This window comes from Eleutherodactylus coqui, chromosome 4, assembly GCF_035609145.1.
Source record: "Eleutherodactylus coqui strain aEleCoq1 chromosome 4, aEleCoq1.hap1, whole genome shotgun sequence".
NCBI classification, from domain to species: Eukaryota; Metazoa; Chordata; class Amphibia; order Anura; family Eleutherodactylidae; genus Eleutherodactylus; species Eleutherodactylus coqui.
The window spans coordinates 73,497,033-73,512,600 of NC_089840.1; the positions used below are offsets into that span (position 1 = coordinate 73,497,033).

At 42.6% G+C, this 15,568-nt stretch overlaps 1 protein-coding gene across 3 annotated transcripts in view; it reads left to right on the plus strand.

The window, feature by feature from the left end:
* CUX1 (cut like homeobox 1) overlaps positions 1 to 15,568 on the plus strand; it is a 378,084-nt gene that overhangs the window by 37,881 nt on the left and 324,635 nt on the right. For all 3 annotated transcript variants that reach the window (XM_066599650.1, XM_066599646.1, XM_066599647.1), the window contains exon 2: positions 14,070 to 14,180. In XM_066599650.1, the coding sequence (XP_066455747.1) occupies positions 14,070 to 14,180 (111 nt within the window). The remainder of the gene's footprint in view (positions 1 to 14,069; positions 14,181 to 15,568) is intronic.

The following is a 15,568-nucleotide window of genomic DNA, read 5'->3' on the forward strand; positions in this document are numbered from 1 at the left end:
TGCAAATAGTGCAGGGGGGGTGGACAGGAGGCAGAGAGGGGGTAGGAGGTCAGAGCACAGCTCCCGGCTCTTCCAGCCTCCTACCCCTGTAGAGAGGGACGCCGTATATCGGCCAGCGTGAATAAGCCCTGAGGGGTTGAAAAAATATACTTGAGGCAACTCGTTTCTTCAACAAATATATTTACATGAGATGGCAATTCAAAATCTAATATTAACAAAAGTGACCTTTCCGGAAGTTTAGTAAAAAAGTAGAAAATTTAATGTGCTTTAGTGGAGTGACAGATATGGGTGAGGGGCTGTTCTGAAGCAGCTATTTAAGTTTTTAGACTTTAACCTGTAAAATCCAACAGTTCTACTTTCTGAGCCCTGTGCTCCTAGGCTGGCTGTTAAAGCGACAATCCGATCCTGGAGAAACAAGGATGGCTGAACCACTTCTCTGACTACCTGATGCATGCTGCGTATAGTATGTATAGGTAGACACTATATGCTACTGACTGGTGACTGCTCATATGGACAGCAATGGTCAGCTAAAGCAGGTGTAGGGTCTTGCACACTGTACATTAGTATCTAGCATTAGTATAGCGGAGAAGCTGGTGCGGCCATCTTTGTTTCTCCAGCTGCGGATGTTTGCTTTAAGTGACATTCATGGATGCAAGGAGGTTTTGGATACAAGGGGACAATGTAACTTCTATCGTTCTACTCAACAGATTCTGTTGCAACATTTTAAAGTTGGCCTTTCGGCACTATAATTAATAGTAATAAAAAAGGGATTTGTCAGTAGAACTAGTTGATGCTAACAGCGGTTCCTAAAATACCAGCTATGCTACTTTGCTAGGAGGCTTGCCGTCTGTCCGCGGCATCCCAAGTTTACAGGCAAGGAGGTGGGCACTAGGAGCAGACGTCACATGCCATACAAGTCAGTTATGGAAAGGAAGGTTGTGCTAGGCTTTATTAGCACTCGCTAGTCTTCTGCGTTTGAGATGCCCTCAGTTAATGTGATTTTTGCAGTGATCGCCTTCTCTGAACGCTTTCAGATTTGCATAACTCATTGATTTCACCACGGTGCATGCTTAACAACTACTTCCTGCACTGTACTTATCCGCTATTCTCCAAGACATTACTTGGAATGGAAACGGGAGATATCAAAACATAAAGCCTCCCTGTCAGAGCATCAACAGGCAGTAAACTGTTTTATCATCGGCTCTAGCTTGTTTTCTGTTTGCAAAACATAGATTGTCATAAACGGAAATCTATAGCGTGCTGATGGATTGTGTGGAGGCACATAGCAATCTCCTTCCTCAGAGCCGAAGGTACGGTTGTGATGGTAGTCACGTCTTAGAGCAGTAGTGCTCAACCCAACGTATTGTGGGGGGCTCAACGCTTTCAGCATGGGGCGTGTTGGGTGATGGGTGCGCACACACCTTTTATTTATTTTTTACAACACACTCGATATGGTAAGAAGTTGGCCATCTGAGTAAAAGTGAATCGAACATACATACGGCACAACTTTTGGAGAAGGGAAAACTATCATAAGTGCCCCCGTAACAGAGGAGAAAGAGCATAGCTGTTCTGTTTATGCTTGGACAGAGCATTCAGTGTGATGGAGCTTCAAAGCGCGATCAAAATTTCTTACCGGAATGCTCAGATTAGGACCCGCCACTTCTCAGTTATGTGCCAATGTAGTGATAGAGAGCTTTGCCTAATTATTTTAATGGGCTCTCCTATGACCTCACTGACAGTGGAGGCTGCGATGCCACATAAGCTCTTGTCAAAACACAGCCGGAAGTGGCACGTTCCTGTAAGAAATATAAATTGCAGGAAGCTCTCCCTTTTACATAGTCTGATGATTGCTTCAGCCATCTTGGATGGCCAAGAAACAGCACCCAGAACCCGGGGATCATCGGACAGATGAAAGAGAAGAACCGCAGGTAATATCCTGCACTGAGCAGTGGGTTGGACCAGATAACCCTGGAGGTCTCTTGCAACTCTACCATTCCTTGATTCTATCCCCCCCCCCCCCCCCCCACCCCCCACGCCCCTCCAGAAATTCTGCAGCATTTACAGTACAGGGCGTGCGGAAGAGAATTCAGAACTCTCCTTTTCATGGTGCAGAAAATTCATGCAGCATTAAAATAAGCCGCATACCTGCTTATGCTACACGTTTCAACGGGTTAAAATCCACGACCGATCCACAGCCGAATCTGCGCCATGTAGGTACGGATTTTACAACTCTGTTTTTTAAGTGCACGGTATCTGCTGCAAATCGTGTTACATATGAACGCCCCCAAAATGGCCCAAGAAAGCAGGTTTGGAAGCAGAGGGGCCAACCTTTTGAGTTTGACCTCATTTGACGTCTGATCTGGAGGCCCTGAAGAAGGACACATCCCAAGAAAACACAGCGCAGCGCTGCAGCGAGCCCTAATTGTTCCAGGTTACCTTGGTATATAAATAAGCCATGCAGCGACCAACTGTGCAGCGTTATCAGACCCGTCCATGTGACACCGTCACTGTGTTTTAAGATGCCAAAATGAAAACGTTCTGTTCTGTCTTAAAAGGAAGTATGAAGTTTAAAGTTGCAGGAGCTTTCGCTCACTTTCCGTTCTGCTTGCTATAATTAAAAAATGCTTGAATGATCTTAATAACACATGATTCAACTGACAAGCACTAATTGCTCTGTATCAGGCCAAGAGAAGATGAATGTTGTCAAAAACCACAAGTCAGACTAACTGATTCTGCCGGAGTCTGACACCATGTTCCCATGTACAAACCAGTTTTTACTGGAGCCTTTCCAGCGTCAAAAGAAAATCCGTGCCTGTATTTTTTAATTTCTGTCAAGCTTTGTTGTTTTAAATGAGACGCCTTTAAACAAACACGGCAGATTTACTACAGCCCACATTGTAGAAAAAAAGTGTATAAATAACATTCACTAGAAATTGAACTAATTACAAGTTGTAGTAATTACACATCACTTTCTATGATGTGACACACTAGCATGGTAGTGAGAGAAGTATAAGGTTCATTGCGACTGTCTCATCGGAGTGCGGCATGCAAAAAATCAACTTGCAGCAAAACAATCCCTTTCAAATTTATGAAAGTGACTTTCCGCTGCAGGAATTTCTGCCAAAATTTGCTCTTCGGTTGGCTTAAAAGCTGTGAGCATCCGCTATCTTGCCAGGTACCTCCATACTCAGCCAGGCAACCTTGAGTTTTGAAGGTAGAAAGGGGAGAAAGAGGCTTATCTTTCCATGAATAAAAGGATCAGGCAGCTGTAATCCATCTGCCTGATCCTCATCTCCTATATCTGCCATCAGAGAAAGGTGGGAGGCGCCCAACTTCTTAGGTGATCGGCCAGTCCCGCCAAAATGGGTGGGTTTGGCGAAGCTATATAGTCTGTATGGTCATGTTTAGGTACCTCTCACATGGCTTAATTATGTCCGACGACTCCACCACTACATTGATTGTAGTGAAGATCTGCTCCATAAGGGCTTATTCAGACGTCTGTATTTTGGCCAGGTTTTCATGCCCGGCTGATATACGCTGTCGCTCTCTGCAGGGGGGGGGAGGCGGGCCAGGAGCAGTGCACTGAGCTCCCACCCTCTCTCCGGCCCTTGCAACTGCTTGCAATGGAAGAGGCGAGACTGGGGCGGAGCCAAGTTCCACCCCCTCCTATTGCAAATAGTGGCGAGGGGTGGGAGCTCAGTGCACTGCTCCTGGGCCTGTCCCGCCTCCTCCCCCTGCAGAGAGGGACAGCGTATATCGCCCCGGGCGTGAAAACCCAACCGATATACGGATGTCTGAATAAGCCCTTATTCACATGAACAGCTTTTGATAAATATGTATTGGAGAAAAAGAATCAACTTCTCAACTCTAAATGCAGTTTTTGTGTAGACCGGCTGCAGATGGATTTGCCCCATTGACTGGGGTGAAAGGCAGTGCAGCTCTACATGCAAATCCACAGTAGAACTCTGAGGCCATGTCACGTCTTGTTACTTAACATTGTGCTTTTTTATAAACATGCTTGATTTCGTCTCAGTTGTCATTGATTCAGTATTGACCATGGCGGACGGCTGGGCACACGCCGCCAATACTGAAGGTGACCAAATACAGGAGAGGAATCCCGACCGAATCTGCTGATTTAGGCGGGACCAAGCAATCATTTTAATAAAAGGGGGTTGGAGGCGACTTTTTCCAAATGGCAGGAGTCTGGGGACAGAAGGACCAGACATGTTAGATTTCAACTGCCCAATCGCTTGTTCACAGATGCCTGGCCGTGGATTATTCCCTTATTACCATTAAAAAACACATGGCGGATTGGGAGGCGTAGCTGTCAGCTATCTAAGGTGGATGCCCATCTTAAGCTGTGTGTCAGCCTGGCATACTATCTCCGTAAGCATACACAACCCAGAAGATTGGTGCACTTCTAATCCTTTAATTAACTTTTCTGTAATCATTATTAGCACTCACAGAATTACTAGAATGGAATCTGATGCAACTTGTTTCTCCTCTTAAAACGACCCCCCTGGGCTTGGAGAAACAAAGATGGCCGAACCACTTCTCTAAATACCTGATGCGCACCTTTTGCGTCTGGAACCTTTGGTTTTACTATTGTTTAGCTCTTAGGAGAGAGCCAAATAATGGAATTGTACAGCACACATGTGAACAAGTCCTTACACAGCTTCAGCTTATAGTTACACGGTCGAGCAGAAGATTCTTGGGTGCGACTTGCATCACACAGAACCTGGATAGCGCACATTTGCATGTACTATTCTCGTACAAGTTTCACATGCAAAGAGACCTGCTCGATACTTCCATCTCACAGCATCACTGCGAAAGAAAAATAGCTCATGCAAATAGACCGATTGCAAACAATGGGGTCTATTTTTAAGTGAGTTTTGTGTCTCGCATGAGAATATTATTTTAGTAAGATGTTCATTATATATAGAATAGATACAGATTAGTTTAAAATACACTCCTTGTCAAAAATAAATCAAGCACCTAGAAGAACTTGTCAGAATCAGATGAAGCTTTCTATGTGTGATTGTAACGTTTCTTACAATATCAGATCCAAAGGAGCATTTCTTGCAGAGAACGGTACACTTGAAGGGAGGCTTTAGGACCCTGTTGGGCCGTCTCTGGCTTGGATACAAGATGTGATACAGGCGGGCATAGAGGCTCTAGTACCCTGTTGGGCCGTCTCTGGCTTGGATACAAGATGTGATACAGGCGGGCATGGAGGCTCTGGTACCCTGTTGGGCTGTCTCTGGCTTGGATACAAAATGCGATATGGGCGGGTATGGAGGCTCTAGTACCCTGTTGCACCAACTTTAGCTTTGATACAAGATGTGATTCGGGCGGGCATGAAGGCTCTAGTACCCGGTTATACTATCCGCAGTAGTCAAACCCACATATAAATGGTGTTTTTCTTGGGGATCTGCTGCAAAATATAACAGTTTGTATTTCAAGGGTTGCGTTCTTCAGCATAAATCGACATGTTACGGATTCGTTGCAGATAGTTTCCGCACTGGAAATTTATGAAACCACCTCCACATGGCCTTTGCTGTAAACACTGTGGAGTTGTCACAATAATTGCGTCAGCGAAAATCCTTCAGCTTTTATGGCCCGTGTGAAGACGGCCAAGGGTCACTCACAATTACAGTAGATGGGGTGCTGAAGAAGACTAACATACTGTATATACTCGAGTATAAGCTGAGTTTTTCAGCACATTTTTTTAATGCTAAAAAAGCCCCCCATGGCTTATACTCGAGTGAGGTAAAAAAAACGCAGTAGTCACCTCCCAGCCGGCATCTGTGTTCACGGCACGATGGTCTCCCTGGCTATGCGGCAAGCTGTTTGAGACTTCTCCCCGCTGTCATCTCCCTGCTCGGCTTTGAATTCCCCCGTTGTCAGCGCTGTGTAAGTAAGCGCTGTGATTGGATCGAGCGCCACCCAATTACAGCCGGCACTCGATCATTCACAGCCATTTAGTGAATGACGTCACTGAATGGCTGTGATTGGTTTATCGAGCGCCGGCTGTGATTGGCTGGTGCTCAATCCAATCACAGCGCTTACTTGCTGACAGCGAGGAGAATTCTCCAGCAGCTTGCCGCACCGCCGGGGAGATCATCATGCTGGGGACACAGACGCCGGCTGGTATTGCGTTTTTTTGTTTGTTTTTTTACCTAGTATATACTTGAGCATAGCTAGGCTTATACTCGAGTCAATAAGTTTTACCAATTTTTTATGGTGCAACTTATTGACTCGGCTTGTACTCGGGTCGGCTAATACTTGAGTATATACGATGCGCAGAATTTGAGAGATTAGAAAATCTGCTGTAGATCAGGGGTGGTTTCCTCAAAAATGGCAGTCTTTTATGTGACCATGTATGTGTGTCTACCGTACATATAGTGTAGATAATACACGTATATGAAATATGTGAAGTTGTCCTGCATACATTCCAGATGTATCAGAGCTATTATATTTGTAGCGGTCTTGCAGTGATCACGCTCGGCATATATATATACTCTAGAAGTCTTTTGTGTTGTACTGCTTGCTCACTGCTTTCATCACCTTTTATGAAACGTTCCTAGAAATGATTTCAGACTTTGTTCACAATATAACCCATTAGCAACAGTACCAGAGTAAGAGAAAAAAAAAATCCCCCTCCTGCTCCGCTGGTCATGGATATCTCTTACTATAAAATACGATCAGGCTCTTTAAACTCAGATTTGCTTTCAGTGCTCTGATAGTGATTTATGTAGTATTGAATAGCTTTTTATGACAGGCTAGATTTAATGTTTATAGCCTATAAAATGAAAATTCCTGTGGATATCAAACATTTTGACAGTATATGAAACATGTCCTCCTGTATATGAAATGCTACACTTACATTTAATGAGTTACACTGCTATTAATTTGTAACAAGCCAGTTTGGAGTTTTTAAAGGGGCAAAGCACGGTACACCAGAGTGAGAACGGATTGATTTACCTTCTTCATTTTGTGCACCATAGAAGCGGAAAAACAAATTGTTAGAATAAAGAAAAACTATCAGACTTTTTTTGCGTTTCAATAGGAATCTGGCTATGTTGACCTGATAGCACATTGTGATATGATGCTGACTGGGAAGCAGGGGCATTGCTAAAGGCTCAGGGGCCAGGGTGCAAAAGTTCAAAAGCTTAACTTTTGCACCCTGGCCCCTAAACCTTTAGCTATGCCCCTGTACCTGTACCCATACCTAAACAATGCTACAGCTGCAAAACAAATTTACATACACGATCTAGCACATTGGAATAAGCTTCCCAAACATGATTTATTTTATATCTCTGAGGGGCGCCGGGTCTGATTTCGCAGGTGGAATCTCACCTGGCTGTGGGCATGATCCCTAAAGTGTTCAGTCCTATACAAGAGATACCCAGGTTGTACCAGCATGGTCTATATCCCTATATACAGAAATATGTATAACCTATACCAGCTGTATAGTGATATGGAGCATACTGGTATAACCTGGGTATCTCCTGAATATAGTTATATATGTGCAGCTGGTATAAGTTATACATCTCCTGTGTATATATAGTAATATGGAGCATGCTGGTATAACCTGGGTATCTCCTCTATATAATTATATATGTAAAGCTGGTGTAAGTTATACAATAGAACTTATACCAGCTATACCTATATAATTCTGTACAGAACATATGTAGGTTACACCAGCATAGTCCCCCATCCCTAAACAGACACCAGTAGCCGGACCAATCCTACATCCGGCAGTGCACTGACAGACTACAGTTGTGGTGAATCGCAACCGCATACTCAGTGGTAAGAATACGTCGAGGCAGGGAAATCTGAAGCATTGAATTGGCTACCGCCCAGGTAACCGTGCCTCCCCTCCCTGAGCGCCACCCGGAGCTGGCCCGGCCTCTAGATTAAGGCTGCGGCGGTGAAAAATATATATGCCGCAGTATGCAACAGTATATGGTGGGGGTATTTGGATGATAGTTGTCCCGTGTAAATGCATGCGGTGACTGAACGAGAGTTGTTTGGTCATTCCATTTCTGCATGCAGAAAACTGAACAACTAGCGATTTCAGTATAAACAGCAGCCATTCAGTTCTAAACAACTGTCTGCTTACAGTGAATGGAAGTGGGTGGAGGGAGATCGCTCCCCCTCCAAGTCAGCAGCAATGCCAGCGAAACTCGCTCCTGTGTAACAGCACAGGAGTGAACATCGCTGGGAGGAATGTTGGGCATCATTTGCCTGACAGTTTGTCCCATCTGGGGCATTAGTTTATTGGGCTCTGTGGTGATGACTGTATCCCTTTAATGTACCATATAATGTAGTGGAAAACAAAAAGAAAAAATGAAGTGGGTAATCTAGAAAAAGTACACGATTGTGCCTTTTTTGAGAGGAGTATTCTGTGGTGGCCATGGTGTGGTAAAAAAAAAGTTGTCTATCTTCGGTGGGTCAGTACAATTTCAGTAATACAAAATTTATTTTTTTAATTTATTTATTTTTTTCCAATAATTTTGACAGTCTTAACGTTTTTTATTTTTCCATCCATGCAGCTGTGTCAGGGCTCGTCTTTGCAGAGTAACCTGTAGTTTTTATTGGTACCATTTTGGCGTATATTTGCCTTCTTAATTGCTTTTCTTGGAGACTAGGTGACCCAAAAAAACACAATTCTGGCATTGAGTTTTGTTTTATTTTCTGATGGCGTTCGCTGTGTGGAATTAATATATATTTTAATAAATTTGGTCTTTTACAGACACGATTATACCAATATTTTTGATGTGACGACTGGGAAAAGGATTTTTTTTAAACTCTTATATTTGTTAAGCGTACAAACTAAAAATACTTCAATTTCGTTAACCAGTTAAATTTGCCATAGGGGACTTGAACTAATGATAGTATTAGTGCTTATGTAATATACTGCAATACTTCAGTACTGCAGGAAATTAGATTTTCTGCAGGCAGTCTATTAAGCCATGATCTTGTTGCCTCCTCTTTCCATTGGGCTTTTTAAATGCTGAACTCACAGCAGCATCTAAATGAACAACCTCAGCCATTGCTATCCCCGATCCCAGCTGTTGACTGTTAGAACTTATATCCACGAGCGTTTTCTCACTACGTATTATGCGTGCGATGCACAGCCGTGTAATATGCAGTGAATGGAGTCAGATGAAAGTCAATGGACTCTGACTGATCTATGCACATGAGCGTGTAGAAATAGATCGCAGCATGTTCTGTTTCTCTGCGTACCACTTAGCGTGAGCCCTATAGACGTGTATAGGCAGCCTATGCAAATGTGTCCATAGGCAATGCATAGCATATGGGGGGCAATTTCATATGCAACCCCGCTATGAAACAGAGTAACACTATGCATTGACTGCAGCGTTTTACCGATATGCCCGTGGACAGGAGGCCTTAAAGACGGCGGACACTTTCTGTATATAGAGTGGGCTCCACTTCCTATTGACACCCGGTATCTGACTGTACATGTTAGGTAGGGGTTAAACTTGCAGACAGTTTCTGCAGAACGTTCATACATTTTTGCAAATATGCAGAAGGATGGAAAATACTTTTTTTAGTTGCAGAAACAAATTTATCATGGGTGAACTATATGGTTATACAATTTGAAATCCCTGCCATATGCTACAGGGAAAATCGTTAGTAACGAAGGTGTGAAATCTGCATGTGGTGCGGATTTACCATTGTGGATTTTTCGGCGTGACCAATCCTCGGCATGCTTGTACACTGCAAATATAAAAATCGCCTGCGACAATAAGTCGTAGAAGAAAACTACTACAAAACTTTTGTCTCCCGCCTCGCAGATCCCTGGAACTTCTATGTACCTGTCTAGTTACAATGCTACCTGCTAACTTCATACTTCTCCCAGTTTATCAAGTCATCTATAGTGTGGAGTAGAAATCCTGGTGAGCTCTGCCGAGTTGGCAGTAATTGGAGCTTAACAGGATGTCCGTTTAGACAGGAAGCAAATAGTCAACTGTTGTCAATAGTCTGCCTTCAGGTCTGTGTCTTCTGATCCTCCCACAACACAGGAGATGAAGGAACCGAGAAGTGCAATGAAAGAAAACATATCACAGTTCTAAAGAGAAAAGTCCTTGCCTGGAAAACAATAACCATGACACGGCGGAGTGCTCCTGCTTATTGACTTAAGTCCGCTATTGTCTCGTTCCATACCGGGTGGTGCCTTTCTCAATGATTATTTATTTTCCTGTCCCCTCCATTATTTGATTAAACAGATGTTTTATTGTGATCCATTGTATCAAAACGCCGGCTTTGTTTTCTCTGGAGGTTTACCGCATATTTTCTGATCATTGCTGATTAGGATCTCATAGCGGGTTGTATTAGTGTACAACCAAAAATGACCAATCATTATTTGAGCGAGAGGTTAGAAAACACAATTATAGAATTTTTTTCTAAGGGATTTCTTTAGATTTTCGCATCATCGTATTATACATGATACTTTCTTAATATGACTCGGAATGTCATCCTTTTTTGATGCAAACCTTTTTTGATGCAAACGATTAGTCCCGCAGTGATACAATAGAAAACCGCCACACCGCTGAACTGAAGAGAACCTGTAAATACGTGAAGTTTTTGTAGCAGTTTTGTAGTTTTTTTTTTTTTTTTAAGAAGCAAGTGTTTAGAAGTTTGGGTTAGTTATGTGGTTTTACTTTCATGGGCTTCCCCATTGAGGACAGAACTGCAGCACGTAATAGTTCAGTTTCAGCATATAATGTTCTGTCAAAGCACACACACAAAACAAGGAGGTTTGATCTGATCGTACCCTTTTAGCAGTGCTTGGAACCGGAGATGGGCAGTGCCTCCTGTCACTTTGTACTTTTCTTTACTGTTGTCAGTGTGAAAGCTGCTTATCTTGGCCTAGGCAGTACAATAGATGTATCATTAACATTACATTCCATCTTTTAGTGTCAATGGGGGTGTTTTGTTTTCCCTACCTGAATAGGCTGGTGTGCTCAAATAAGCGTAATTTACACACCTATTATGTGCACGATCCAATGAAAGTACATTAATTTTCTCGTGTGAGCCTGACCTGAAGACCCTTTTACACGGGTTTTGGAGCTATTCGACCTCTGGCATATCGTTGCGGCTTTCTCTCCCCATAGAGAGGAGTGCGGCCGCAATGGGAGTGTCAATTCCGCGCTGCATTGCCGGTTCTGCCCGGCTTTGCCACAATGGATTGGCCGCCCTGTGTGGACGAGATTTTGCAAAATCTCGTTCACATGGCTGGCTAATCCCGGGATTAAGAGCCGCGGGCGGATTTGCCGCACAGAATTTCCGCGGCAAATCCGTCCCGGGTGAACCCAGCCTTATGGTGAATGTGAAAACTGCAGTAGGGCCATATCTCCTCCTTTGTTTATCCAGGCATTACAGGTCTGCCTGTTCCTGATACTTCAGCTCAGCTGCTTCGATTTGCCAATCACCAGTGGATTTGCGTATTGGACTCCAACCGAGCACACAATGATGGCCTTTTTCAGGCCATCAGCGTTATGTAATTAGAAGTAGTGTGGTCAATTTCTAATGTGTTGGTCTGTGCTTTGGGGTATCTTGGGGTGTATTTACAAGTGCTAAAATAATAGCTATACTTTCTGTTCCCTGTGTCTATGCGATTGTTTCTGCAGCATGTGCATGGATTTCTACAAGCCCCTATTCACATATGTAAGTCAGTTGCAGTCATTTATGTAACTAATGTGACTTGTCAGCATAGCCTTAAAGGGGTTGTACCACTTCTACCTGTTTTGCTGCAGGAAACTGACTACCCTGTACATTTCGTAGTGGCCTGAGTTAGTACTGCAGGCTGATTTCTACTGAAATGAATGGGACTCTGCCTGCAGTACCAAATCCGGCCATTGCACAATATACGGAGCTGTCTGCTTCCTATCAAAAGTGATAGAAGTAGAACAACCATTTTAGGGTAATGGCTCACCTTTATATATCTGACACGGCATGTGTACCTTTAGTGTGACTTGGATTGTATGCATAGGGTGTGTATGTATTGGAATTTTGGATTTATATTCATATTCCGCTCGTCAAGGTTAACTGGTTATATAGGTATTTATTATTGTTGTCTATCTGTATGTTTTTAACATTTTTGGTTTTTAACCGTAATTGTCACATTTAGCATACAATCATACTATTATCTGAGACAAAATTCACACCGGGCAGTCCAAGATCACAATATTCTCACAGAAATACAAATTTGCCATGGGAAAAATTTGTTTCTATTGTGGGAAATCATGTGTTTCCTTTTTGAGTGCAAAAAATTGAGAATATACCTCAAATCATGGACAACTTTTTACACTTGTGGTCAATAAGCTTTAAGGGCCTTGTACAAACCCCGAACATTCTTGTTCATTTGATCATCTGAGCGACCCACTGACCGATGGTTGCGCCGTGTAAAGGTCCCTCTAGTGATTTGGGAGTTCTTTGGAACTTTCTCAACAAGACTTGAGATGTCTTGTGTTCTCTAATGGAGTTTTCTTTTGCTTATTAATCTGTTCCAGAAAACCTGACTTGCTAGTGGTCAATGAAATGAGCGACCAATCCCGAACATAATCATTAATCAATGAAGCGCCGTAGGCTCCTTGTCCTGTCTGGCAAGTGTAAATTATTTTCCTAATCATTATGATTTTTTTTTTACCCAGTAACCTTGATTGATCTGGGCGAGGAGTGACACACTGGGGAACTCCTCTTCTATAAATCACACCTTCTGTTTTCAAGGATGAGCTTAGTCACTGACCTTGTAATGCTCAGAGCCTGAGCGATCCGTTCTGGAAACTGCAATTGTCAAGATATTGTGTCGGGGTTTCCGACAGACCGCATACAAGACTTCGAGAAAATGCAACGTACTATACATGTAGCTATATAATAGAATATATAGAAAGTGGTGGAGAACTGCCTCCAGATTACCGTCTGACCACAGAATTAGAGTCCTTTTTCAAAAATATCACACTTGTGTTAGTAGTATTATAAATGACGGATTTATGACAAATCCCGCAATCTGGATATCTGCTTCCTGACCCCCGGTGTACATGGTTCGGTTTGGGTTAGAACAAATAAGAGGCTGTCATTTTGGTGACTGTTTCCATGTGATTTTCTTGATATTTTCACAGGATTTTTTTTCCCACACGTTATTATCGCGTTTTCCTCGACTCTGCACTTCCTGGTTCCTTTTTTTTAATCATGTTGGCCCCATAGTGACTTTATTAAATACCCGTTGCCCTCGCATGCAAATTGAACAATATATGATTGCAATGTGTTTTGTTTTTTTTGTTTTTTTGTTTTTTGTTTTTTTTTTTACATAAGGAGCCCATAGAAAACAATACGTGATTGTTGAAAAAGAATGGCGCAAAAATAGGACATGCTCAATTTTTTTAACCCAGATTATTGGTCTGAGAGAGAAATTGCTCATGTGAATTAACCCATGGGTTCTTTTCCTGTGCCGGTTCTGTTCATCCCGGAATCAGACAGAACTCGCACAGGAAGATCCCCGTGTGACTACAGCTGTATAGTAAGCTAAAAGTGTCACATGTTATATAGTCTGGCATCCAAGACGTGCCGCGATCTAACACTTGTGACATAATGATTGACCTGTTCTAATTGTCGCATGTAATCACCAGTGCTGCAGTTACCCGGTACAAGTGAAGTCGAAGTATTTCCTGATGAATAACTGCGATGGCGGCCATTATTTATGATCACGTTTCTTATTAGACCTTGCTCAAATTTGGAATGCTTTTTTTTTTTTTTGTATCTTTAACTAGGAGTATATCCAAAATAAACACCTCTGATACATATTAATATATACTTCCAAAATGGAGCTCTTGTAGCTGTCAGATGACTCCTAAGACAGTTGATGAATCTGACGCTTCTAGTGGTGTTGAAATCTCCGACGCTCTCATTCTATATCGTTTTCTATCTACTTAAGCTAACTTTGTGTCCCCCCCGCCCCTTATATTCTGTTGTATATTTATTTTGTCCAACTTTTTATGTCTTACCCGCTAACTGATCTTAATTTCTTAATTCTTTGACAGAGAGAACTCGATACAACAGCAACACTATTGGCAAACAGACAAGATGAAAGTGAACAATCTAGAAAAAAACTTATCGATCAGAGTCGAGAATTCAAAAAGAACACTCCTGAGGTGAGTCGGCGACTTTCATAGTTCTTGTTTGCGTTGCATTTGACTGGCGTGGTTATTTACGGGGAAATGTATGCTAACGGAATAGATGGTCAGGTCAACTAAAAGACAGAACCTCTTCTTTGTCTGCACTAGTTTCCATGGATGTGGGAGCAGGTCTCTATACTGAACTCTTAATTCTAGGCACCCTCCACTTTAGGGTTGTTTCATATACACAAGTGTTTTTGCAAAATAAGCCACCGTTTTTATGGCAGTATCTCATGTGGCTTTTGTTTTTTTTGAGCCAAAGCCAGAAGTGGATTCAAAACGTATGAGAAATATAAAGGAAGGAAGTATAGTTCTCCTTCCCGCTGGATCCACTTCTCCTTTTGGCTCAAAAAAGTGACATCAAAGCTGTGGCTTAAAAAAAAAAAAATAAAAATTTAAAATTACCTCTTAAAGGGGTTTCCGTGCATATTGATGACCTATCTTTAGAATAGGTCATCAATATCCCATCAATGAGGGGCTGATTCCAAACATCCCCTGTGATTCAGCTGTTTGAAGAGGCTGCAGTGCTTCGTTAAGCACCGTTGCCCCTTTTTGCGGCCTGTGACCTCACGCTCAGTGGTTATATGGCCTTTGCGTTCTCAGTCCCATTCAAGTAAATTGGTTTTAGCTGCAATGCCAGACACCGCCATACAAAATAAACGTCGCTGTGCCTGACACTCCAGTCACTTGGACTGTGGTTAATGATAGGCATCTGCAGACTACTTCCACTGGATTTATCTCTACATCTGCTGTCTGGACTGTCACTTGTTGCTTTTAGCCACTTCTGCAATCCTACATGAGAAATGATGTCAGAACTGAATTTAGCTATTCAAAATAGCCATTCTGTTATACCACAGCTCTGATACCACAAATACTTCATCCTATCATCTTGGTGTTGAGTCATTATTGCTTCAGAATTTCTATTTGGTCAACCTGGTCTTTAAATATTACAATATTGATGTGGCTCCCCTTGATATCGATCACCAAAACTCTTGATTTTGGGTCTGTTTACACCTCGTTATGGCCTGCGTCCAGGAATCCCTTCGAGGTTTTTGTTTTAAAATTACCCTGAATGGAACCATCTCTGCTATTAATAAAAACTGCTAAAACTGAGACCACTAGACTTCCTTTCTTTTCTGGCATTTTGTGCTGGAAAGAATAACATGGTGGACTGCGTTATTCTTTCTAGCACAAAATACTCTAAATGAACGGAATTCTGCCAAAACAGGCACCCTTTTTGGTCTCCGCTTCAGCAGTTTTTATGAATGGCCAAGATAGGTTCCATTCAGGTCCTGTCAAGGGGTGCCGGTTTCGGGATTTTAAACGGAAACAGTGATAGGACCCCCAGACGGGGACAATAACAA